The sequence below is a fragment of the Salvelinus sp. IW2-2015 genome, linkage group LG8, assembly GCF_002910315.2.
Source record: "Salvelinus sp. IW2-2015 linkage group LG8, ASM291031v2, whole genome shotgun sequence".
Taxonomy (NCBI): domain Eukaryota; kingdom Metazoa; phylum Chordata; class Actinopteri; order Salmoniformes; family Salmonidae; genus Salvelinus; species Salvelinus sp. IW2-2015.
Genome location: NC_036848.1, coordinates 13,458,697 through 13,483,502, shown reverse-complemented (window position 1 = coordinate 13,483,502; position 24,806 = coordinate 13,458,697). Strand labels below are relative to the sequence as shown.

Below are 24,806 nucleotides of genomic sequence, written 5' to 3'. Positions count from 1 at the left end.
GACCTGCACCCACCTCRTCTGGCTCAGTGCCGTCCAGGCGCACAAACCTGAACACCTCTTCCCAGAGAGGGACCTCCAGTAGAGTGATGAAGTATAGATAACCAGATTCTTTCTGCMGTTSTCTTCACTGTGCYGTCTGAGCAGYCTAGACATTAGAGTCTCCACTTTGGKGGTTGCTCTCTTCTTCCTGAGGAAACTCCACCAGCTCACTGGCCTTGATCTGGCCTCTGCACAGAGGTCACCACGCCTTTTCGCTTGTGCTGTACAGTTTATGACCATTGCAATAAATAATACAAAGTCCACCTTTTTAACATGTAGCATTTCACTATCCCTCGATTGATGAGAACCCTTCACTGGTCTTGGTGGCTCTACTACCATTGCTTCTTCCCTGCCACTCGTTCCTTCCAATTTTTTCACCGCCTCCAGATAGGAGACAGGCTGGACACTCCTTACCCTTGCCACCTCATTCTCCCTCACCCTAACAGGGCACTCCAAGAAATAAGGTGCATGTTCACCTCCACCTCAGCCCTGATACGAAAATCCATGCAGGAAACATTCCACTCCATATCTTTTTGAGTCWTAACACARGCTTCTTCTGCTCCGCAGACACACAAAACAACTAAATAAGACCACTTCTTGTAACTCTCCCCGACTCCACACTTTCTTCCAACGCATTCCAGATTTTCCTGGAGACGTTAAACAGATTTCCCACGTAGCATTCATTCAAAACCCTGACTCTGATCAAAAAACTAGTCTAGTGGCTTCTTATTTTCCAACATAGCTTTACTTCTCGTTTCCCTTTTTCTTCGCCACTGTAACCCACTCATTCCCATTTTCTGTACTATTAGCTTCACTCGACTCACTAGTTTCAAACAAAACCTGTTTCCGCCATCTTCCGTCCGTCTGCTCTCTTCCCAGGTCCGATTGGCTCACGGTCTTAAGTGAAAACAAATCTTCCAATTAGCTGATTCACTTTCTACACCCACTTCTGTTGACACGCCCACTTCCAGYCACTCAACTGACCAGAATAGTAAACACAGTCAGCAAAGTAATTGGTCGACCATAGGCAGGTTTGAGCAGTCTGTTACACAAGGCAACCAAAAAGAAGGCACTGGCTGTCATTGGCGACCGCTTCCACCCTCAGTTCGAGACGCTTCCCTCTGGCCAGCGCTTCAGAATGCCCATGGCCAAGAAGAATGTGTTCAAACATTCATTTGTTCCTTGTGCTGTTGGCCTGTGAAATGCAACCTAAATTGTATCAGTATATGTASTTATCTATCCAGTGSAGTTGGGACAGCGGTCGGTTGTGAGTGAATGTATCAATGTTTTTGGTGTATGCAAAATGATGGACTGACTGGTTTAAATGTGTATGCGTATGTGACCCTTTTAATGGAAGGTGATTCTAAAGAAACAATTCCATCCTTGATGGACAATAAAGTTTTATTATTTTCTATGCAGTTACCCATGACTCGTCAGCAGGGCGTGGCTTGAAGGGGAAGTTGTCTTTTTTGCCTGGTAAGATTGTTTGTTGCTATTTGTAGCTAGCTAACAGTAGATTACATTAATAAAATAACGGTGTTTATATTTTGGATTCATTGTAACATTTAAAGTAATCTGTAGTTTACTTGCTACACTTGCGTTATTTTGTCAGAATGACGATGGTGCAGCTTGTAATCACAGCCTAAGCTAGCTAGCTAACTGGTGATAGCTAACGTTAGCGAACAACAAATGTCAGGACACGCTTTCCAGCTGGCATGAGAGGAATATTGACTTTGTTCTTGATATTTTCGACAACAAGGGTAATATTCTCACATATGAACAATTTATAACATTGAAAGAGTTTCCAATACCTTTCAGAAAGTATATTTCTGTGATCAAAGCCGTTCCCAGTGGTCTAACTACACTAATGAAAACTCATCTTAGTTATGGGAATGATCACAACGTTTTTCCAYAACTCAGATTGGAAGGCGTGGACTTACTTGAGAGAACTTGTTGTAATAAATTTATAAGAGAAATTCTTCATTCACAAAACCAATTTACACCGAGAGGAAGTTATTCTGGAACATGCTTATTCCTGACATTGTCTTGAAAAATGCATGGTTAAGGCCTTACAAATACAGTATACCAAACAAAGTTAAGGAAGTACACTTCAACATTTTACATAAGATATATCCATGTAATTCTGATATCCAAATTTGTGGCTATTGATGATATCTGCGTTTTCTGTGAAAAAGAAGGTGAGAATCTGTCTCACTTGTTCTTTGAATGTAAATTTGTGTCAGAATTTTGGGAAAACCTTACAAAATACTTATTTACCATTATGAACACTGCCTATGTTTTTGACATGAAAGATATAATATGTTACTATTGCAATGATAACAAGACCACTGAAATGATTGTTAATTTTGTAAATTATTTTTGCCAAATACTTCATACACAAACAAAAATTCCAAAATTCTATACCAAATTATATATTTTTTTTATTTGAATTTAACTATTTTATTAAAACATTAACCCTAGTGAATAACAACAAGAATAACATTTTCCTGAATCATTATAATAAGATTTTTTCAGAGTGAATACAATTGCACTGAATTTTTTTAATTTTTTTGTATTATTTTATTGATCCTTTTTGTATGTTTGAGTATTTTCTTGTTAATACCTGTGTTTTGTTTTGTTAGACATGTTTGATGTAGCAATGTAAGTTTTTTGTATTATGAATTTWAAAAAAATGTCAGGACAGGTTGCGAACATGAAAAATGCAGGTTCTAATGGCTGAGCCAGTAGCGTTTATGGAATTTGATTTGAGTCCCTGTTCAATAAGTTATTGTCTCGCTTATACTGTTATTGCAGAGGCAAACCTGTGATTATTTATTGCCTTATTTTATTTAGCCAAATTGCCTGTACTTATGTAATTTTGCCAGCGCAGAATAAGGTCTCTGAATTCCTCTCGCCTGTCCATGACCAAATTAACCCCTCCCTTTTTGAAAAAAAGGTAGGTTGCACCCCAGCAAAATCGTGAATCGATAATTAAGCATTGACGCAAAACAACGCAGCACACTTGACCGGTAGAATTGTTCCTCATTGAAATCGCTAAGAGCCAATTTATGCTTGATCTGGAGGTACGCAGAGGCTAAATTTAGCTCTGTATCGCATCGCCGTGCGCTTCTCAAATGTTTTAGCAGTGCAGCGACGCATTGTAACAATGCCAAATTGAGCACTGCATCTCAGTGCAAGAGGCATCACTGCAGTCCCTGGTTCGAATCCAGGTTGCATCACATCCGGCTGTGATTGGGAGTCCCATAGGGTGGCGCACAATTGGCACAGCACCGTCAGGGTTTGGCCAGGGTAGGCCGTCATTGTAAATAAGAATTGTTCTTAACTGACATGCCTAGTTAAATAAAGGTTAAAAAATATATATATATAATTAAATTGGTTGACAGTAGATGAAGGCGGGAGGTCCTGTATAAACACAAACTCACTTTCTTGACAACATCTTTCACAACAGCTCTGCGCTGCTCCGCAAAGTGCAAGAAGTATGAATGCCCTGACTTCTGCATAGGTCATATCACCGTAAATGCTGCACGGCCAATGCAGACATTCGGATTGACCATGCAGCGCCATTTAGTGTCCCACAGCCTCCAAACAYACATAACATATTGTTTTGGAGAGACTATTGCGTGCTGTAATGATCATTGCCTATGCTTTTTTTAACCAATAGGTTTTGAAACCATGGACCAAAAGATCCCATATGATGACTACCAACTCCCTGTGGTCTTTTTACCTTCTTATGAGAGTCCCCCAGCATGGATAGCCCCGCAGGAGGTATGAGCCTGACATGACATCCATACCCTGTCATAACACTGGCAACATTCAGTCTAGGGCGCCGCCACCACAGATCTTCAACGATGTTCCCTCTGTGTCTGTCTGTGTAGCGTATCCACCATCCTGACTACAACAATGAGCTGACCCAGTTCCTGCCWCGCACCATCGTGTTGAAGAAACCTCCAGGGGCACAGTTAGGCTTCAACATCCGTGGGGGCAAGGCCTCTCAGCTGGGCATCTTCATCTCCAAGGTGTGTGTGAGAGAGAGGATGTAGCTGTGTGTGTGTGAGAGGATGAGGCTGGTGCTACTGCCCAATCGGGGCTGATCTACCTAGCCTACACTTCTAAGGATCCGAAATGTTGGCATCTCTGTTGGCATCTCTGTTTTCTCCTATCTCCTTCATCTCTCTCTGTGTGTATGATAGGTGGTCCCAGATTCGGACGCCCACAGAGCAGAGCTCCAGGAGGGAGATCAGGTGCTGTCTGTCAATGAGGTGGACTTCCAGGACATAGAGCACTCGAGGGTCAGTGATGTACTGTAGAATYWACACACCAGTGGAGGCTGGTGGGAAGGACTATGGCTGGAATGGAATCAATGTAATGGTACCAAACACATGGAAACAATGTGTTTGACTCTGTTCCATTGATACCATTCCAGCCATTACAATGAGCTCATCCCTCTAATAGCTTCTCCCACCAGCCTCCTCTGGTACACACCACACTATACCTCTTGATAAATCTCATTACTTAATTTTGTACCGCAGCACTAACTTATGTTTATAAAAATGTTCACACTTCGGGCATACATTTGTCACTCATAGAAAACGTTTCTTCTCCTCTCAGGCTGTTGAGATTCTGAAGACTGCCAGAGAGATTCTGATGAGGGTGCGCTTCTTTCCCTACAGTAAGTGTTGCCATCACCTGCTCCGCCATCTAATATTTTAGAAGGTGCCTAAATTGTATCTGACGCCATTATTGCCTCAGTTTCTCCTCTCCAACCTGTGAAGTTTTAATAACGGTTGTTATATAACTTCCTGTTTCCCATAGACTACCAGAGACAGAAGGAAAGGACTGTGCATTAGGTGGCAGAAGAGTTCCCCGGGAGAGAGTGTGTGAGTGTCCGTCTTGTAGGAGTCCTTGTAGGAGTCCTTGGTGGTCCTTGGTGGATAGACCTGCACTTCACTAGTGTCCTCCTCCCACAGACTACAMCCCCCGTCCTCCGTTTCAACCTAAGGATGAACGACCGCATGACTAACTGGATCCATTCACATTTACACCCCAGGACCACATAAAGACATTGCATTCCCCCTCTGCATACTAAACGATGCACACTGCTTCAGATGCAGAAAGGATGTTGTTATATCAGGTGTTCACRCACTTACATACTGAGTCATGTACTGAAGACACTACATAGAGTAATGTATACTATTTACATACCATAATGCTCCAGGTCCCCTGCATATAAAAGAAGCACTAAGCATCAACACCAGAGAAAACAAACTACGTCAACTGCAGTGCATGTCAAAGGGACACATTCTTAAGGGAAGTTATCACTGAATATGCCATCGAGGGATTGAGTGATGACAGCCCTTTTATTAACCAACCTGCTTTCACTCACCTCTGACCCGGAGCGTTGTGAATACTAGGTTTTAAACTGGTTACCCAAATTGTGTGTGTGTGTGTGTAGTGTATATATATATATATATATATATATATTACTCAGCAAAAAAAGAAACGTCCTCTCACTGTCACCTGTGTTAATTTTCAGTAAACTTAACGTGTAAATATTTGTATGAACATAACAAGATACATAAACTGAACAAGTTCCACAGACATGTGACTAACAGAAATGGAATGTGTCCCTGAACAAAGGGGGTGGGTCAAAATGAAAAGTAACAGTCAGTATCTGGTGTGGCCACCAGCTGCATTAAGTACTGCAGTGCATCTCCTCCGCATGGACGGCACCAGATTTGCCAGTTCTTGCTGAGATCTTACCCCACTCTTTCACCAAGGCACCTGCAAGTTCCCGGACATTTCTGGGGGGAATGACCCTAGCCCTCACCCTCTGATCCAACAGGACCCAGATGTGCTCAATGGGATTGAGATCTGGGCTCTTCGCTGGCCATGGCAGAACACTGACATTCCTGAGCAGTATGGCTGGTGGCATTGTCATGCTGGAGGGTCATGTCAGGATGAGCAATGCAGGAAGGGTACCACATGAGGGAGGAGGATGTCTTCCCTGTAACGCACAGTGTTGATATTGCCTGCAATGACAACAAGCTCAGTCCGATGATGCTGTGACACACCGCCCCAGACCATGACGGACCCTCCACCTCCAAATCGATCCCGCTCCAGAGTACAGGCCTCGGTGTAACGCTCATTCCTTCGACGATAAACACGAATCCGACCATCACCCCTGGTGAGACAAAACCGCGACTCGTCAGTGAAGAGCACTTTTGCCAGTCCTGTCTGGTCCTGCGACGGTGGGTTTGTGCCCATAGGAGACGTTGTTGCCGGTGATGTCTTGTGAGGACCTGCCTTACAACAGGCCTACAAGTCCCCAGTCCAGCCTCTCAGCCTATTGCGGACAGTCTGAACACTGATGGAGGGATTCTGCGTTCCTGGTGTAACTCGAGCAGTTGTTGTTGCCATCCTGTACCTGTCCCGCTGGTGTGATGTTCGGATGTACCGATCCAGTGCAGGTGTTGTTACACGTGGTCTGTCACTGCGAGYACGATCAGCTGTCCGTCCTGTCTCCCTGTCTTAGGCATCTCACAGTACGGACATTGCAATTTATTGCCCTGGCCACATCTGCAGTCCTCATGCCTCCTTGCAGCATGCCTAAGGCACGTTCATGCAGATGAGCAGGGACCCTGGGCATCTTTCTTTTGGTGTTTATCAGAGTCAGTAGAAAGGCCTCTTTAGTGTCCTAAGTTTTCTAAGTCCTAAGTGTCCTAATAATTGAGACCTTAATTGCCTACCGTCTGTAAGCTGTTAGTGTCTTAACGACCGTTCCACAGGTGCATGGTCATTAATTGTTCATGGTTCATTGAACAAGCGTGGAAAATAGTATTTAAACCCTTTACAATGAAGATCTGTGAAGTTATTTGGATTTTTACGATTATCTTTGAAAGACAGGGTCCTGAAAAAGGGACGTTTCTTTTTTTGCTGAGTTTATAGACAATAGACAATAGACAATACTTCGAAAAGTATTCAGACCCCTTGACTTTTTCCACATTTTACGTTAGCCTTATTCTAAAATTACATTGTTTAAAAAAAATTGTTGCATGTTGCATTTATAATTTTGTTCAGTATATATACATTTATACACAGTTTAATGATATTCCATTTTTTTTTATAATGGACCGAGGACCTGATAATGCCTTGATACTGTGTAAAAGATTAAGTACATTTAATATGAAATGTTTAGATTATCTAAGATAACATTTTTCCAGACTTACTATTACACAAAAAAAACTATGTAGAACTATTATTAACTAACTTAAATTATATTTGACATAACGTGTCGACTATTAAGGTGCCAACAMCCTTCATTCAACTATGGCAACACCATAATCTCAAATAAATGAATACTTGCCTTGTATGAAGCTCAATACATTAAACAAAATCACATTGTTTCCTGTGCCGTAGTTTATGGTCCATCACTTATAAAATGTCAGCACGGAATGAGTTCCATTTCTGTTTTAACATGTCAAAATAGATTAGATAGTGTAAATAAATCACTCGTCCATTAATGACCCTAAAGATGGAGTCAGGATAGTAGAACCTGTTTTCACTGTGTAATGTCAACTCTATCTTCTGTCCTGTGACCCACTTCACAGATCATGCTCTCGTAAAACACTAAATAAAACACGTCTAAACTCTCAAGCCTTGCTATAACTTTATTTGATCTTCTGTGACACATTTGGTTTCCTCTTTCAATGAAAGAATCATTACATAGTTACAGAAGCTTAATCTGGGCTAAATCAGGTTATGTAGGTTAAATCAGGTTGGGGAGGCAGGTAGCCTAGTGGTTAGAGCGTTGGGCCAGTAACCGGAAGGTTGCTAGATCGAATCCCCGAGCTGACAAGGTAAAAAAAAAAAAGTTATGTAGGCTAAATCAGGTCATGTAGGTTAAATCAGGTAATGTAGGCTAAATCAGGTCATGTAGGTTAAATCAGGTCATGTAGGTCATGTAGGTTAAATCAGGTCATACTCCACATGCAACTACAATATGTTCCCTGAAACACAAACACCCTCCCTTCCTGTGAAAAACAGGTCTCCCTGTATTGCTCCAGTGACACCACAGTAGATTAACTTGTTGCTCCACTTTGAGTTTCTGTTGGGGGGGTTGACTGACTGTCACAGCAAAATACTGTAATTACACACACATACACGTGAACCTTATCTGAGGTTTATAAAAAAAACATTTGTCTTCAAAGTCACGTTCAAGAGCTGTATGCAAGGCTAACTTCAGGATCCTTGCTTGCTCTGTCATGACATTACTTATCAGTAACTTTATGAAAATAAATACACTTTAAAAGGGGTAAGATCTATGATGGTGATTCTTCAGGTAATAACACAAAAAAAATCATACAATTCACTGTGTATATTTGTTAAAATACTATGTGTGATATTTTGCTAAAAATATTTCCATTTAATTAAGTCACCATTGGTTCCTATATTCAGTGCCTACAGTAAGACCAAAGCATACATACCAAGCATATATACCAAGGGTATATAACCAGCAATGGAATGAATTCCACTGTCTCCCTCCCAGATTGCACAAACTTTCAATAAATACCAATATGGGAACCTACAGAATGACAAGGCACTTTCTGTCTATCCATACTCATGGTTTCCAGTCATAAAGACAATAGTGAAATACAATGTAGCTCAAGAAACAAGTATTCCATCAAATAAAAAAATAAAAAAACATCATACACAAATACATCTTGTCACTTTAATTTATACTCAGGAAATCAAAACAGCCAATCCTGGCTTTTCTTTAACTTGGTTCTGAATTATTCCAAACCTCATATCAAATTGTATAAAAAACTATGAAGCATTGCTGGTAATATAAAATACCTGATGCTGCCGTTTCTAAAAGTAGCTGTACGTAACAATCAACAACCAAGTCCTWSTAGCACCTCTGCCAGTGCATTGTCTGGAGTTGGCACAGTTCGTTGGCAAAAACTGGCTGTATTATCAGTTCAGGCGGAGGGGAAGAACCAGAATTTCCACTCGTTGGTATGTTGTTCAGCTCCATAAGGCCAAACAGATGTAAACAGTTTATTCTCTCGTCCTCCATAGAGGCATAAATAGTGGTTTATAAGGCAAAAACTGGATAAGTACAAAATAAATTGGGGGTGGATCTTAAAACTTTAAAGATTGGGATCATGTGCCATGGAGAGGTTGAGGACTTGAGTCTTTAGGTCTGCCTGAGCTTGTCCATCCATCCTCTCTTGTCTAGGCTTCATCCCCTCTGACAGATGTGCTCAGCTGCTGTCCTCTGCTTTGTTACTCTCCTGAACGTCCAGCTGGGAGCTCTCGTCTACGTTCTCCAGAGAGTCTGCCCGCTGGATGGTCAGCTCAGCTGGGTCCATCATGGGCAGGGTGCTTTGCTCTGGGTATAACCAGGGCTTCTGATCTGGAGAGTTCTGCTCTTTCCACTCTGGGTAACTCTGGCCCGCCTTGTGCACACACTTCAGTACCTACAGGGAGAGAGGAGTGCGTCAGAACGAGAGCTGAGTCTCAGCCTAGTTTTTCCCCTTCACTTCATTTTTTTTTACAGTTCTGCCCTGAGTCATATGCATGTACAGTCCTTCAGAAAATATTCACACCTCCCAAACCCTTGACTTTTTCCACTTGTGTTACAGCCTGAATTTAAAATGGATTCAATTGAGATTTTGTGTCACTAGCCTACAGACAAAATACCCCATAATGTAAAAGTGGAATTATGTTTTTAGAAATGTTTACAAATTAATTCAAAGTGAAAAGCTGAAATGTCTTGAGTCAATAAGTATTCAATTGTTATGGAGGATGGATCAACAGCATTGTAGTTACTCCACAATACTAATGTAATTGACAGAGTGAAAAGAAGGAAACCTGTACAGAATACAAATACTCCAAAACATGCATCCTGTTTGCAATAAGCCACTAAAGTAAAACTGCTAAAAAATGTGGCAAAGAAATGTACTTCATGTCCTGAATACAAAGCGTTATGGGTGGGGCAAATCCAACAACATATCAACTGAGTACCACTCTTAAAAAATGTCAAATCAATTTTCAAATTAGACTGTAACACATCAAAATGTGTGGAAAAAGCCAAGGGGTGTGAATACTTTCTGAAGGCACTGTACATAATGTAATGATATTACAATGAGCGTAAGTGGGGTGCAATTTAAGATGAGCAGCTAGCTGTTAATCATTAATCATCAGGTTTCCATTCAAACACAGCTATGAGCCACACACAGTCTTGGTTTCGCACACAAAGACGCACCTTGCCCTGAATAGTTTCACGCTGCTATGAAACCAGAAGAACAAGTTTTACASGGCTGCTGAGAGTCATTTTCTCTTCCTGAGAGACTTAAATGTCAAAAAAACAAACAGAGCTGGACTGGGCCTTCCAGTGGGTTTTTTATGGTTACCATGGTAATTTAAGAGACTCGAAACCCACACTCAATATTCTTAGATGGCAAACTTTTACTACCTAGTTCAGGACAAGAGTTACCACCGTAACACGCACAAACACACAGAGGTATTGGCTGATTGTTGCTTTGGAACCAAATTAAAAACCAGTTATAACTCTGTCGTCAAACAGAATTTAGCTAAAGAATTTAGCTGAAGGAAGATTAGTAACAATGTTGGCTGATATTATTCATACCCTGGGAGCCAGAACCTGAGACGCTTTGTTCACCACCCACTTTGGAAGAGAACCTGAAATACAGAATAAACCAAATAATCAATATTCTTAGCACCTCTTGGTACCTGTAGTGTAACATACCCTGTATCAAATATCTTTCAATAAAGAAAAGACAACTGAAGCATAGGATCTGAAGAAGGTCAGTGGACTGTGGGTCTCACCTTTGGGGTCAGCCTGTGAGAGGTAGGTAAAAGAGCAGCTATTGGGTCCTGTGGCCTTCACCAGGTAGCCAGTCAGGAGGGAGATGGCTCTCACAAGGTCCTTTTTGGCAGGATATTTCTGTGACGGAAGAAATAAGAACCAAATCAGCTGAGATTTTGGGCGTATGTAGACCGATGTAACATTCAGTACCTATTAGTAACAATGTTACATTGCAATAAAAACATAATTTCTTCACCCACATTAGAACCACCTCATCTTGTTAAATATACACAAGGTGGTTCTGTTATATGACTCATCTACAGTGTCTTTCAAAATAATTCAGACCCTTTGGATTTCTTCACATTTTATTGTGTTACAAAGTAGGATTACAATGAATTTAATTATCTTTTTTTCTGGCAACAATCTACACAAGATACTCTGTAATGTCAAAGTGGAAGAACAATTTATATATTTTTGTTAAGATTCATAAAAATGTAATAAATAATATATAGTCTTTGCATAAGTTTTCAGCTCCTGAGTCCATACATGTTGGCAATAATTACAACTGTGAGTCTTCTTGGGTAAGTCTAAGAGCTTTGCACACCTGGATTGTGCAATATTTGCCCATTAATGTTTTCAAAATTCTTCATGCTCTGTCAAGATGTTGGGGATCATTGCTAGACAGCAATTTTGATGTCTTGCCATAGTATTTCAAGCAGATGTAACCCTATCAGTCCCGAGACCCCAGCGAAATTCAGCTTTTCATTTTTTCTGACTTTCATTTATCTGCATGTCCAGCCCTTATATTTAGCTTCACATTGAAGTGTTTTACCATTTTCTTTTCAGGACAACCAGGTCTACAGGTAGAACACAAAACTATTTGACATTAACAGTTGCATTCAAAAAAAGCAAAAATTGGATAAAAAATAATTTATGTGAATGTTGTAAGTACAGAAATTGTTTGCTCAGTGGGAAATTAATATCCAACTAGTCAGTGACAACTGTGTTGAGTGACAGCAACTATGTGAGCTTATTACAGTATTATAGACACTATGTCCTGGGATTTCCTATGATCTTCTATGTAGAAGAARCCCTTAGCTTCTAACGACTTGTGTAGCTTGTGAGGGTCATAGAGCAAAACATGRGTGTTCGTGAGTCTCAGCTTTTCAGAAATACTGTAGCTTTAATACTTTGTAGCTCAAACCATTCTGACTCTACAGACATTTTTGTAAAAAAGACCCATTGCTAGACAGCAATATACAGGTTGCCTGTGCTTAGCCCCTTCGAGATCCGCCCTTGTCTCACATAGACTAATGGTTGGTACCACCATTTTTAAAAGGGGTTAGAAGTCCTAAATCACACTGGTGGGACTCATTGGGTCAAAACTGTAGCTGTAGCTTGGCCACTCAGGAACATTCACTGTCTTCTTTGTAAGCAACTCCAGTGTAGATTTGGCCTTGTGTTTTAGGTTATTGTCCTGCTGAATGGTGAATTAATCTCCCAGTGTCCTGTGGAAAGCAGACTGAGCCAGGTTGCCTGTGCTTAGCCCGATCCCATTTCTTTTTATTCTGATAGCCCCCCAGTATTTGCCAATGTCATGCATACCCATACCATGATGCAGCCACCACCAAGCTTGAAAATAAGGAGGCAGTTACTCAGTGATGTGTTGGATTTGCCCCAAACATAAAGCTTTGCATTTAGGCCAAAAAGTYTATTTCTTTGCCATGTTTTTTTRCATCAGTATTACTTAAGTGCCTTGTTGCATACAATATGCATGTTTTGGAATATTTAGTATATTTGTGTTCTTTTCACTCTGTCATTTAGTTCATTATTGTGGAGTCACTACAATGCTSTTGATCCATCCTCAGTTTTCTCCCATCACAGCCATTGAACTCTGTAGCTGTTTTAAAATCCCCAATGGCCTCATTGTAACATCCCTGAGCAGTTTCCGTCCTGTGCTGCAGCTCAGTTCAGAAGGACGACTGTATCTTTGTTGTGTCTGGGTGGTTTAATACATCATCCACAGCATAATTATTAACATGACCATGCTTTAAGACATATTCAATGTCTGATTTGTTATTGTTACCCATCTACCAATCACTGCCCTTCTTAATGATGCTTTCYAAAAGCTCCCTGGTCTTTGTACTTGAATCTGTGCTCGAAATTCAATACTTGACTGAGGTACCTTACAGATGTTGTATGTATGGGGGCAGAGGAATGCTTTGTTTATGTGATTTGTTAAGCCAAATTTGACTCCTGAACTAATTGAGGCTTGCCTAAACAAAGAGGCTGAACACTTATGCAATGACTATATTCTAGTCTTTTTTTTTCAAATGTTTCTTCAACTTTGACATTAAAGTATTTTATGTATATTGTCGACAACAACAAAAAAGACAATTAAATCCATTTGAATCCCACTTTGTAACACAATAAAATGTGAAGAAATGCAAGGGGTCTGAATACTTTTTCAAGGGCCTGTATGAGGACAATAACTGCCATTGAACTGCCATTGAACTATATTTACAATTTACAATTGGCTCATTCATCCCCCTCCTCTCCCCTGTAACTATTCCCCAGGTCGTTGCTGCAAATGAGAACGTGTTCTCAGTCAACTTACCTGGTAAAATAACGGTAAAATAAAAATAAAATAAAAAATAAATAAAAATAAAATAGGAATTGTAGAGCGGAGACAGACTGCTGTATGTACTGGATGGTTGCTAAGAGCCAGAGAGTCTACAGACCGAGGAGGTGAAGGTGCATAGCATACGTACCAGGTGTTTGACTGAGTAGTTAACGATCACATACTCGTCGTCCGTCACCTGCCAGGAACGCAGCGTCACCACATCTCTGTTCATCAGTGGCTTCGGACATAGCCCTGAAAACCAAAAGGGACAACAACAAATGAAAAACTACTTGAGGAGAGCTTTCCTACAAACCCCCCCCCCCCCCCCCCCGTCATGGTAACCAAAGATTCCGAAGACCTACAATGGCAGCAACTGCACTCTCGTGTTGACTACAAATACACTCCAAAAACCAGCTCCCTCATGCCTTATCTGAACTCTTGAGGGCAGAATAAAAAGTACACTACAACTGCTGATGGAACCAATGCAATATAGTGTAATGGAAGTCAGTGAGAGAGGAGGCAATGGAAACAGAGACGCAGTGGAGGGGCACCATGGAGAAATGGGTTCCTCAAAGCAATGGGACAGTGGAAGGAATGTAAATAAAATAKTTTACACCAGATTTACTGCACATTTTCACCTGTGGTCATCTTTGAACCACAAACGTTTAGTAAATTTGACCCGTCAGGTTTTTGCACTGTAAAGAAAGAGACAATAACAGAGGAATGTGGAARAGCACTTTTAACTCAAGCAAATAAGAGGCACGCACATGAGTAGTAGCCCACYTCAGCGTTAGGGGAGAGACGGGCAATGTCAAAGCTCTCCAACATGGTGGGGTCCCACTTTTTGCGATACAGGCCATCATGAAGGACGTCGTACATGGTGGCGGCTGACACATCTTTTATGGTCATTCTGCACTGAAATCCAAACAGCAAAAGAGAGCATTGAAGTAAATTGATTATTGAAGTAATACAATAAATMAATTCCATCTCAAGATCAGGTCTTATCTGTTGAGTACTCACTACATATAAATATGACACGTGATAAACCAATGGTTATGGAAAACTGGAAACCCCTAGGTGTTCTTGTAACAATGCTGCCACACAAAAACAAAAGGGTTGTGGTGGAAATGTGTAACAGAAAACCTGTGTTACGRTGTCTCCAAGGGACATTGAAATGTCAAAAGACTACTTAGCGCAGGGCTCTTCAACCCTGTTTCTGGAGAGCTACCCTCCTGAAAGGTTTTCGRTCCAACCCCAGCTGTAACTAACCGTATTCAGCTCATCAACCGGCTAATTATTAGAATCAGGTGCGCTAGATTAGGGTTGGATCAAAAACCTACAAGATGGCAGCTCTCCAGGAACAGGGGTGGAGCGCCCCGATAGAGATACATTGGAAAAAGTTAGGCAAAGGACAGGAATGGGTAAAAGTTAGTCCTTTAATGCAATGTCTATTGCTCTATTCAGACTATGGGATTCATAATAGAAAACAGGATATTGTTAATATAGTTGACTATATATAGTTGACTATATATAGTTGACTGGAATGAATTGCAAAAATCACTGAAGTTGGAGACTTATATCTCCCCCACTAACTTTAAGCGTCAGCTGTCAGAGCAGCTTARCGATCGCTGCAGCTGTACACAGCCCATCTGTAAATTGCCCATCCAACCAACTACCTACCTCATCCCCATATTTGTTTTCCTACTCTTTTGAACACCAGTATTTCTACTTGCACATCCTCATCTGCACATATATCACTCCAGTGTAAATTGTAATAAATTGTAATTACTTCGCCACTATTGGCCTATTTATTGCCTTACCTCCTTACTTCATTTGCACAAACTGTATACAGATTTTTCTATTGTGTTATTGACTGTACTTTGTTTATCCCATGTGTAACTCTGTGTTGCTGTTTTTGTCGCACTGCTTTGCTTTATCTTGGCCAGGTCGCAGTTGTAAATGAGAACTTGTTCTCAACTGGCCTACCTGGTTAAATAAAGGTGAAAATATATATAGAACATATTTTGGTCAAACAACTCAACTGATCCATGACCATATACTGTTTAGTGTTAGTGCTAAAACATTAGGCTAKACTACTGTGTATCAAATCGACAGATAAGTCAAGCCAAAGTGTCCTCACCTTTATCTTGTGAACTTTAGGGATGTTTTTGTTTCCTTGAGGGGATGATGCTACAGGGGCCACCTCGACCCAGACCTCCATTCCGTTCTTGTCATATTTACTGTACCAGTTGTCCGTTGACAAGGCTTGTCTTCTGAAGTCTGTGAAGACTGCCTCGTCTGGTATAATTCCCGAAAGAATTCGAGACATAATAACGTTCTGAATGAACGGGGAAAATGGTAGCTACTTAACAAGTAGTAAAACAAGTGCGAAAGGCAATGCTAGTAAAGTCACTGAATTAATGTTGTGTATCCAGTCCGATCCTCCTGCCTCCAAAATGCAGTTCTATTATGACAGTGAGATCAATCCAGATATACTCACTAATTATCATATCAAGTTAGACTGGATTTTTGTGTTGGATTCCTGACCCACCCAGCGTCCAGCCGAAAATAATGCAGAACAACTCCTCACGTCACTGCTTCCGGAATGCACACAGGTAATCTACTGGAATCTTTTATTGTCTACACAGTGCACACATAGGTTTGGAATGAGAACAACTACMCCTAGCTTGTGTTAGCTCAACTTGGCTGACATTGGGAATGATGGTATCCCTAGATTTAAATATAAATAGGCCATAGTTTAGGCTAAATAGACCTATATATTTCAATTATATTTAAATCAGACTCATGCTAATTCAATTGAGTTTTATTTAGCTATTTGTACACTGTCAAATTTTTGCCTCGATATATTATTATTCATGATGTGTAACGTGCGCAATGTGACAAATCTTAATTAATTATTGTTGGGTATTAGAATAAGCCACCTCAATAGTTGTAGCCATAGGTGATATCTCGGAATAATTATAACGTTCAGGTAAATTCGAAAACAGAGAACGTTGATCAGTCATAAATAGTTTATGCTTGGCCAATAAGTCACTCTCAAAGTCTAAATACTGTATATTGTAAATGCACAATATCTTATGCAAAAATAAAATGTCCTCCTGGCACAGAAACGGTCACATTGTTGGTTACAATTATCACTAATGCATTGTGGATTACATGACAGGGCACATACATCTATTGATCAGCACTGTAGTGACAAAAGGCAACATTCCATTCATTAGGGCCAATAACCTTTGACCTGTAATACTATATTACATGAATAAAAAWGAAAGAGGTAAAATAAGATATTTTAAAGACCCCACTGATAAATAACAAATCTGACATTCTTCATTTTGTAGGAACTTAGTTAAATGAACATTTCTAAAGTAATGTGTATGTAAAGGTAGGCTTATCCTATTAATAATATTCAAAAAATAATTTGCGAGAAGCTTGAAACAATTTTGGTGAAATACCTTTACTTCGTGTGATACACTTGTGTTCTTTAACTATACTTTTTATTTATTTTTTAACAGCAGAGTAATACTAACAGTACATTATTATTCACAGAAACATTGCTAAAAACTAGTAGACATATTTCAACTGGACAGACACTTCAGAAAAGCACAGAGCTGAGTATTCAGTCAGCGACAGGTAATAGAATTAGCTATAAAGCTAAAGGTTGTTCGATGTAATTAAATACGTATCTACATTTGTTTAAACATTTTAAAATGTTTACATTTCCAAACACTCTACAGCTATTGGTGTGTGGTGGTGGGGTTGGTACATTTTTGACTGTGGTTATTTGGTTTGTGTGTATGCCACCGTGTGTACGTGGTAAAGGACAGGGGTGAAGTGAAGCCTTTTCTGTACCTAAACCAATCCACTGACTATACACACTGCAGGGAGTCATCAGTGTGACCGTGGTGACTTAAGACAAAACAACCAGGCCTGGCTTTTGCGTTGAAATTCAGCATCCAAGCAGAGACACGAAAATAAAACACTAACTTCCACGTGCGTGCCAGCAACTGTCATTTTTGTCAAGCATACAATGCGATTTTACAGTTGCTTGTGTTAAATAAAAAAACAGTCATACACAGGCAATAGCGATAAAAATGATCTTCACTGCACTTGTTTTTTACAGCAAGGGTGTTAGTTGATCCTCAGATACAGCTAACGCTTCCTATCTAAACTGCTCTACAAAACAACTACTGAAGCCAGAGGCCCGGCAGCAGGCCTCTCGATCTTTACAATATTGGGACTCGATTCAGTGCACACCATTGGTGAACAAACAAGCAAGAAATCTGTGTTCTTAACCGTCTATAAATCCTGCATGATGAGCACGCTGTTCCTGCAAGTGTGATGAAAACAAGACAATATATATATCAATTGGAGGGTGAGCAGGAGACATTGCATGGGCCAAGTGACATGTTTCCATTTAGTGTYTAAAAGGGTTGACACCCTCTCACTCCATAACCCCACACATGGACTTTAAACACCTTTTCTCCTCAGACACAAGATGTTTGTATGTGTGTAGATGACTGAGGAAAGTTCCTCTGACAGAGCGGCTATAGTTTTAAAGTGTACATCAGTAGATTTAAGTTAGTATTTTCCAGTACAATGAATTTGGGATTATGTCCCTTTTCTAAAAATGTATACTCGTTTCCTATCGGATTGGCTACACGTACTTTCTGAAGCATCCCCTTGGACAACCTGCCAAATTAACAAACCAGCCGCCATTMAAATCTTCAGTCGACGAACTACAGTAATCCTAAATGAAGTTATTTGGCTGTTCTTGCCCTTAAAAATATCCCTTATTCATTAGGCTTAAATTAATAGATTTGAGCCAACAATGATTCAAAATAATATTTTTGCAACGAAATATTTAAACAATCATGGTAATCAGTAACAGACACTTTGTTGATCACGTATATAGAATACTGTAGCTGACCCACTCCAGACTCTCCATTGGAAATAAAAGCAAAGAACCAAAAAGGGACTGAGACCTTTCATAGTCACTTAAATAATCTCAAACAATATCACTTTACAACAATGACAAGTGTGATAGCACTGATGCTCCAAAAAGTGCAATAACCCAGGAGCAGTTAGTTATGTCAGTCTGCAATCCTAGATAATGCCATGCAGTTGGATGACAATCTGATCATATTCAGCATTTAACCTATTCTGTTTTTGACAGTTTTACCTTTAATATTATCTTTAGATGATCTGTTTAAATACAGAGTAATAGCACATCCACACAGTTACTCTGAAAAATCACTGAGTCGAAAGAGGTTCTGCAGCCGATTGCAGTGAGCCATGGGTGGGGAGAGTGGCCACTGAGACACAAGCTGTTGGTGGGGAGGAGGCAGGTCAGGTGGGGGTTTAGGTGTTTACTAGCAGGAGCAGCTGCTCTCCGTCACAGCCATCTCCGGCGGCTTCTCCAGTTTGATATCGATCACTGAGAGAGGAGGTGCTTAAGGAATATTCTTCATTAGTCATTTCATGCATCAAACATTTGGGGGAGAATTTGAAGAATATTATGCAAGTTTAACTAAATTAAATCCATAAGCAACAGATAACATTACAACAGACACTGACGCATTTCTGGAGTGTTGATTACATGTTGAGTTCAAACACGCTACAAACCATTCTGCCTCGGGGATAACCCCTTTGTGAAAAGATACTGTCCTCTTTGCTCTTCTCTGGTGTGCTGTCCATCCCAGGTAGGGCTGCGGCAACACGGCGAAACAGCTGAGGAATCACAAGGAATCAGTGGAGCAAAACAGCCGTACCACACAGTGCATCAATAATGTAATGTGGCCAACATATTTATAAGAGATCATTTCAAGTAATTTAAAAAAAATCTACAGTATATTTGTACATGGGGCTACATGCATCTGACAAAATGGATCCTGATATTTATTACACATTCTCTACTGTAAGTCGCTCTGGATAAGAGCGTCTGCTAAATGACTAAAATGTAAAATGTATACATCTTGGAAGATGTCCCAATAACACGTTAAGAGTCGTTAACTTGCGTCAAAAATGGTCATGTGATTATTTAGATTCTATGCCCATTCAATAAGCCTGTTGATGGCTCCATGCCAAACAGTGAGAAACACAAGCAGACATTTTGTGGAACGAGGCAAAGTAAAGAAAAAAAACACGGCGCCAGACAGCACAATACAATTGATGCCGAAGCGTTCTAAAGCAATGGACGTGAACGTCAACACAACACCTGAGCACTGAGGTGAATCACAACGTAGAGAGGACAAGGAGGACAGGCCATGAGGATTCAAGTGAAAAGAGAAGGGAAAACTAGAAGTTGTGAAAGTAGGCTAGGAGGGCAGATTGGGCTGGACTATCCTGAGTGAACAGAAGCTCTACCTGTTTGACATTGTAGCCAGTCTTTGCGCTGGTTTCAATGAACATGACATTCAGTTCCTTAGCTCTCTGCTCGCCCTCTTCCGTGGTGATCTGTCTGCTCAGGCCACAGCCGAGAGGTGGAGAGATGGAGGGATAGACAGACATGAAAGAGGACAGGCCGAGAGGGAAAGGGGGAGATGGAGAGAAAACGGAGAGCTCAGAGTTTCTGGTTAGAAAGAGAGAGGGTTAGTTTGGTCATGCCTCAGAGACAAACGGATAGGAGGGAGCAGCTTTGCTGAGAAAAGATGAAACAGCTTGACACGCCATAGAGAGAATCCAAAGTCACTCACAGCACAGTCACTTGGTCCACATTAAACATCTAATCCACGTAGTACATGACAAATTACTCTTCCTAAGGGGGAGCATAATGAGCAGTTCTGGAGGCTGTTTGAACACCTGCTGGTGGTAACTGGACACCCACCTGTTTGACGTTATAGCCAGCCTTGGCACTGGTCTCTATGTACATCACATTGAGTTCACGAGCTTTCCTTTCTGCAGTCTCTACAGACACTTGTCTGCCATGGTCCCAGGGGGAGGGACAGGAGGGGAGGGTGGTGTCAGGGGGTTGGGAGTGGACACCAAATCAAAGTGACATGGGGAGACACCGGGGAGAGGGAACAAAAAAATGTTGATAAAACCAAAATTTGACCTCCCCAAAAAAGTTTAACCAAATAGTAAGCAGGGTGAACATGGAGTAAAGTTCAATAGATCAAAAACAGAAAACACTTGAAAATGAATGTTGTGCCCAATATACTCATTAAAATCTAAATAAGATGGGATGCCAAATACAGTCGAGGGAGGAGGAGAAACCAGGCTTTGAGACAAAGTGTTCACACATACAACGGTTGTCAAATACGTCAATATCCAGTTCAGGGACCACATTGCCGTTTACCACCCCACCAACTACTCTCCACACACACACACACCACCATGTACCTTTTATCAGCCAGGTCTGTTTTGTTTCCCACAAGCATGATAATGACATCACTTCCTCTCTCTGTTCTGACATCATCAATCCACTTTGAGGTTTGCTGGAATGAATTGAGGTCTGAGGGGAAGAACCGTACCAATTCAGAATGCATACAGAGTGAGCATGATCACTTTAAATATCTTATGAGGTTTGAACTCCGGGTGAAGGGGATATGAACACGTTACATACATTTGCAAATCAGAACAGTCATTGCTCCTCATTGAAAGTACAGTTGATTTCAGCGGAGGAGTGAACACACAGTAGCCAGGTGTTAGTAAGCAAAAGTAAACGGTAAGTTAAGTTTAAGCACATAAAGGAAAAGTAGTCCCCACGCCACTGTTAATACAAGGGAAAACTCCCTAACCTCCATGAAGTTGCATCATTAAAGTTCCTACATGGCGACACTAAATGCATCCAATAATAGCAACACTACTCATACATTAGAAGCTGCTGAGGTTTGCTACTGTGTTATGACAGCATCCTTCCCAATGTAATGTCCCAGTTGACCCTGRCCCCCCCTTACAGTGATGAGAGCACAGCTCTAACTCACTGGTGATGTCATAAACCACCACAGCAATGGTGGAGTCGCGGATGTAGCTGGGAATGAGACTACGGAAACGCTCCTGTCCAGCAGTGTCCCAGAGCTGGAGTCGGACCTGGGGAGTGGGACGGAGGAGAAGGAAACGGGACAGACGGAAAGGGAAAAGAGGAACGACATAAAATAGTTGCAAGAGAACATCAAGGCAGCAGAGGCGAAAATGCTCATGCATCCTGGAATAGGAAAAAGCTTTCCCATGTAGCTAGCAGATGACCTGTTCCCAATGTTGACGCTTTTTAGTTACCTAGTACAGATGGCAAATGTTCCAAATCAATGCTTTTGGAGCAAGAAAAGCATTTCCCCCATTCCTTAGACAAGCCCCTTTAGGGACAACATTTCCACAAGCACAATCACCACTGGATGTACTGAGAAGTCTACCATTCCACTCTATTGGCCTATTTGGAACCATTGCACCAACAATGTCATTTATAATATCTACTGACTTTAGGGTAGCACAGAATTCTCAGACAATGGAAGCCCTGAAGCACCAGGAGGCTATTTCCATTACTACAGTCCAGTGACGTTGCCAAGCTGCGGAAATGCTGTTTGCCCTGTTCTCCCCTTCCGTCCACTGAGGGAAGGGCAGGGAGGTGATACCTACTTGCTATGTCATAAACCACCACAGCAGCGGCTGAGTCTCTGATGTAGCTGGGGATGAGACTGCGGAACCGCTCCTGCCCGGCTGTATCCCACAGCTGGAGCCGAATCTGTGGCCAGCCACACAACAAACCGAGGAGCGGACACAGTTCGAAACCCAGCCATGGGGATGGAGGGYAGGGGTGGACAGAGACAAAAACGTATGATGATGGAACTAAAAACAGAATCATGGCAGGAAAGAAAACATGGGCTAAATGAAAAACTGATAATGAAACTGCAACTCATAGTGCATCTACGTCCATGCTTTAAACAAGCAGTCTAGTCAGGATTAGATTAAAAGGAGACTACCTAAACCCCTTTTTGAGTGGCTTGGAGGGGGATATACAATGACTACATATGGGTACAAACTCAAGGGACATGTGAAATGGTTTCAAGTGATGCAGATGATATAGAAGCCAAGTAGTACTTACCGTACGATCTTCCAGATACATCGTTTTCGATAAAAAGTCTATGCCAATTGTTGCCTGCAAGACAAAAAACATTCTCCTCAGATATCACTGACAAACTGCATGACTACTACATTCAACAACAAGCCAAAGAAACGTATGGCCTTGTGTCCTTGTTCCCCCCCCGTTTTGTAGCAGATTGTATGCAAGCTATAATCAAGCTATAAATCAGGTTACAAAAAACAGAACATGGCTCTCAAAGGCAGACATTTCCACCAAGCAAAACWACCCAAAGCTCAGAGTGGTGTGGATGCCAACTAATGTTACCCTTTTTCTTGGAGGACCTGAGACKTAGGACCATGCCTCAGGACTACCTGGCCTGATGACTCCTTGCTGTCCCCAGTCCACCTGGTGGTGCTGCTGCTCCAGTTTCAACTGTTCTGCCTGCGGCTATGGAACCCTTACCTGTTCACCGGACGTGCTACCTGTCCTGAGGTGCTGACCTGTTGCACCCTCTAAAACCACTGTGATTATTATTATCTGACTCTGSTGGTCATCTATGAACATCTTGGCCATGTTCTGTTATGATCTCCAACCGGCACAGCCAGAAGAGGACTGGCCACCCCTCATAGCCTGGTTCCTCTCTAGGTTTCGGRCTTGCTAGGGAGCTTTTCCTAGCCACCGTGCTTCTACACCTGCATTGCTTGRTGTTTGGGGTTTTAGGCTGGGTTTCTGTACAACACTTTGTGACATCAGCTGATGTAAGAAGGGCTTTATAAATACATTTGATTGATGTGTTAGTTACATGCAATGAATTACCAGTACTGTACTTGAGATAAGATAATGTACCTGATAGGTGTTGTCAAAGCTGTCATACATAAACCTGGTGATAAGCGATGTCTTTCCCACTGTAAAGACAGAACATTTCGTTTACATTGACATTTTCTAAATTCTGTATTATCCTCTGCAACTGTAATTCGTGAGGAAAAGTAATAAAACGTACCTTCATAATAAACATTTAGCTATTTAAAACACAATACTGACAGTGATCATATATGTGATTATATTGTTTATTTCCATGATAAATCGAAAAACTAGGCGCTGGAGTACTGACCCACGCTGAGCTGGCAAAGGGTGGAGCCACGAATGGAGGCGATAACTAGCTAACTAAAATGGACTGGAAAATCGATACACCGTTTTGGGGCTATGCAAATCTGAATTAATATTTGTTTGAGGAAATAATATAGCATATGTCTYGTTTATTTCTCTGAATGTTGACGTTTGTCACAGGAAATGGCCATGGTTGAATTAACGGCTCAATGAGTTAGCAAACTAGCTAGCTCAACTGGCTCCCCTCTGACAGACGTGGCTTAGCAAACTGACTCCACCCACACAAGGTGAAGTTAGATACCAAGTAAACAGAAAAACATTCACATCAAATGGAAAGAATGTAACCTAAACTCGTGAATGACACCGACAGTTCAGTATCTTAACGTTAGTTAGTCACGGGATATGCATGACCAGATATATTACCAAGCTAACGTTAGCTAGTACCTAAATTAACTAGCTAGCTTTATCCACCAACATRTTTGGCAACATGATCTCAAGCAACCAATTTTTGCTGATGCAATGGGATAACGTTAGCTAGTAAACAAGTTCCATTGGCTAAAATATAGCTAACTAACATAACAAGGCGTCGTTTAGCATAATCGTTCTGTTTCGGCCTGGCTAGCTAACAGCTAGGCTAACGTCAGCTGGCGGTACTCTCACCAAAACAAATACTCACATGCTCTGCTGAAAAGACCCCCACTTACCACTTTGTTCGCCTAAGAATACGAGCTTGAATTTCCGCAGGGGGTTGCCAAACTCTCCACCGCCGGTCGTGGTCGACATCTTTATTAAACGATAAATAACAGCTAGCTAGCTATATTGCCAATTTCCTATGCTGTCTCGACGGGAAAGAGACACAGGGTAGTATCGATAGCCTAGCTTTTGTTGCGTTCTGTGTGTATGCTAGTTCTGTATGTGAAATTGTGACGCGCGAGCCAGCACCCCCTGACGGACAGACTACGAGTACCAAAAAGTGCAGGGTTGCATTCCAAGTACCACACTTAAAAGACACACCCGTTCCCTTCGGCCCTCAAATTAAGTGGACACTTCTGATGACATATCATGACYTCTGACGAGTTGACACTTGCAGGGCAACGGGCGAGGGAAGAATGAATTAATTTCAAATGGATCTCTCTTGCCCGGAAATA

The 24,806-nt window shown here is 41.3% G+C and overlaps 3 protein-coding genes across 7 annotated transcripts; 1 reads left to right on the top strand and 2 right to left on the bottom strand.

Annotated features, from left to right (window-relative positions):
• The first annotated feature begins 1,458 nt into the window (after window positions 1–1,458).
• On the top strand, window positions 1,459–5,540 carry pdzd11 (PDZ domain containing 11). Its single transcript, XM_023992484.2, has 6 exons — window positions 1,459–1,515; window positions 3,722–3,825; window positions 3,936–4,076; window positions 4,251–4,349; window positions 4,669–4,729; window positions 4,873–5,540. Exons 2-6 carry the CDS (start codon window positions 3,733–3,735, stop codon window positions 4,905–4,907), a joined length of 429 nt encoding a protein of 142 aa, XP_023848252.1. The 5' UTR covers window positions 1,459–1,515; window positions 3,722–3,732; the 3' UTR covers window positions 4,908–5,540.
• A 3,384-nt stretch (window positions 5,541–8,924) lies between these two features.
• LOC111967446 (START domain-containing protein 10) lies at window positions 8,925–15,979 on the bottom strand. Its single transcript, XM_023992478.2, has 6 exons — window positions 15,655–15,979; window positions 14,282–14,429; window positions 13,663–13,766; window positions 10,912–11,029; window positions 10,712–10,764; window positions 8,925–9,539 (listed from the first exon to the last, which is right to left on the bottom strand). The coding sequence occupies exons 1-6, from the start codon at window positions 15,841–15,843 to the stop codon at window positions 9,324–9,326; spliced, it is 828 nt and encodes a 275-aa protein (XP_023848246.1). The 5' UTR covers window positions 15,844–15,979; the 3' UTR covers window positions 8,925–9,323.
• A 2,400-nt stretch (window positions 15,980–18,379) lies between these two features.
• Window positions 18,380–24,572, bottom strand: LOC111967447 (ras-related protein Rab-6A). 5 transcript variants are annotated; one of them, XR_002877763.3, is made up of 9 exons: window positions 24,363–24,552; window positions 23,398–23,456; window positions 22,573–22,626; window positions 22,107–22,212; window positions 20,874–20,985; window positions 20,359–20,452; window positions 19,899–19,992; window positions 19,196–19,262; window positions 18,507–18,969 (listed from the first exon to the last, which is right to left on the bottom strand). XR_002877763.3 is itself a non-coding variant. In XM_023992482.3 (8 exons), the coding sequence occupies exons 1-8, from the start codon at window positions 24,439–24,441 to the stop codon at window positions 18,905–18,907; spliced, it is 636 nt and encodes a 211-aa protein (XP_023848250.1). In that variant the 5' UTR covers window positions 24,442–24,572; the 3' UTR covers window positions 18,380–18,904. The 5 variants fall into 5 exon arrangements, 4 of the variants coding, with proteins under 4 accessions (XP_023848250.1, XP_023848247.1, XP_023848248.1 ...); XM_023992482.3 differs by lacking the exons at window positions 20,359–20,452; window positions 22,107–22,212 and adding an exon at window positions 21,458–21,563 and having other exon boundaries at window positions 18,380–18,969; window positions 24,363–24,572; XM_023992479.3 differs by lacking the exon at window positions 19,899–19,992 and having other exon boundaries at window positions 18,380–18,969.
• Window positions 24,573–24,806: the final 234 nt, after the last annotated feature.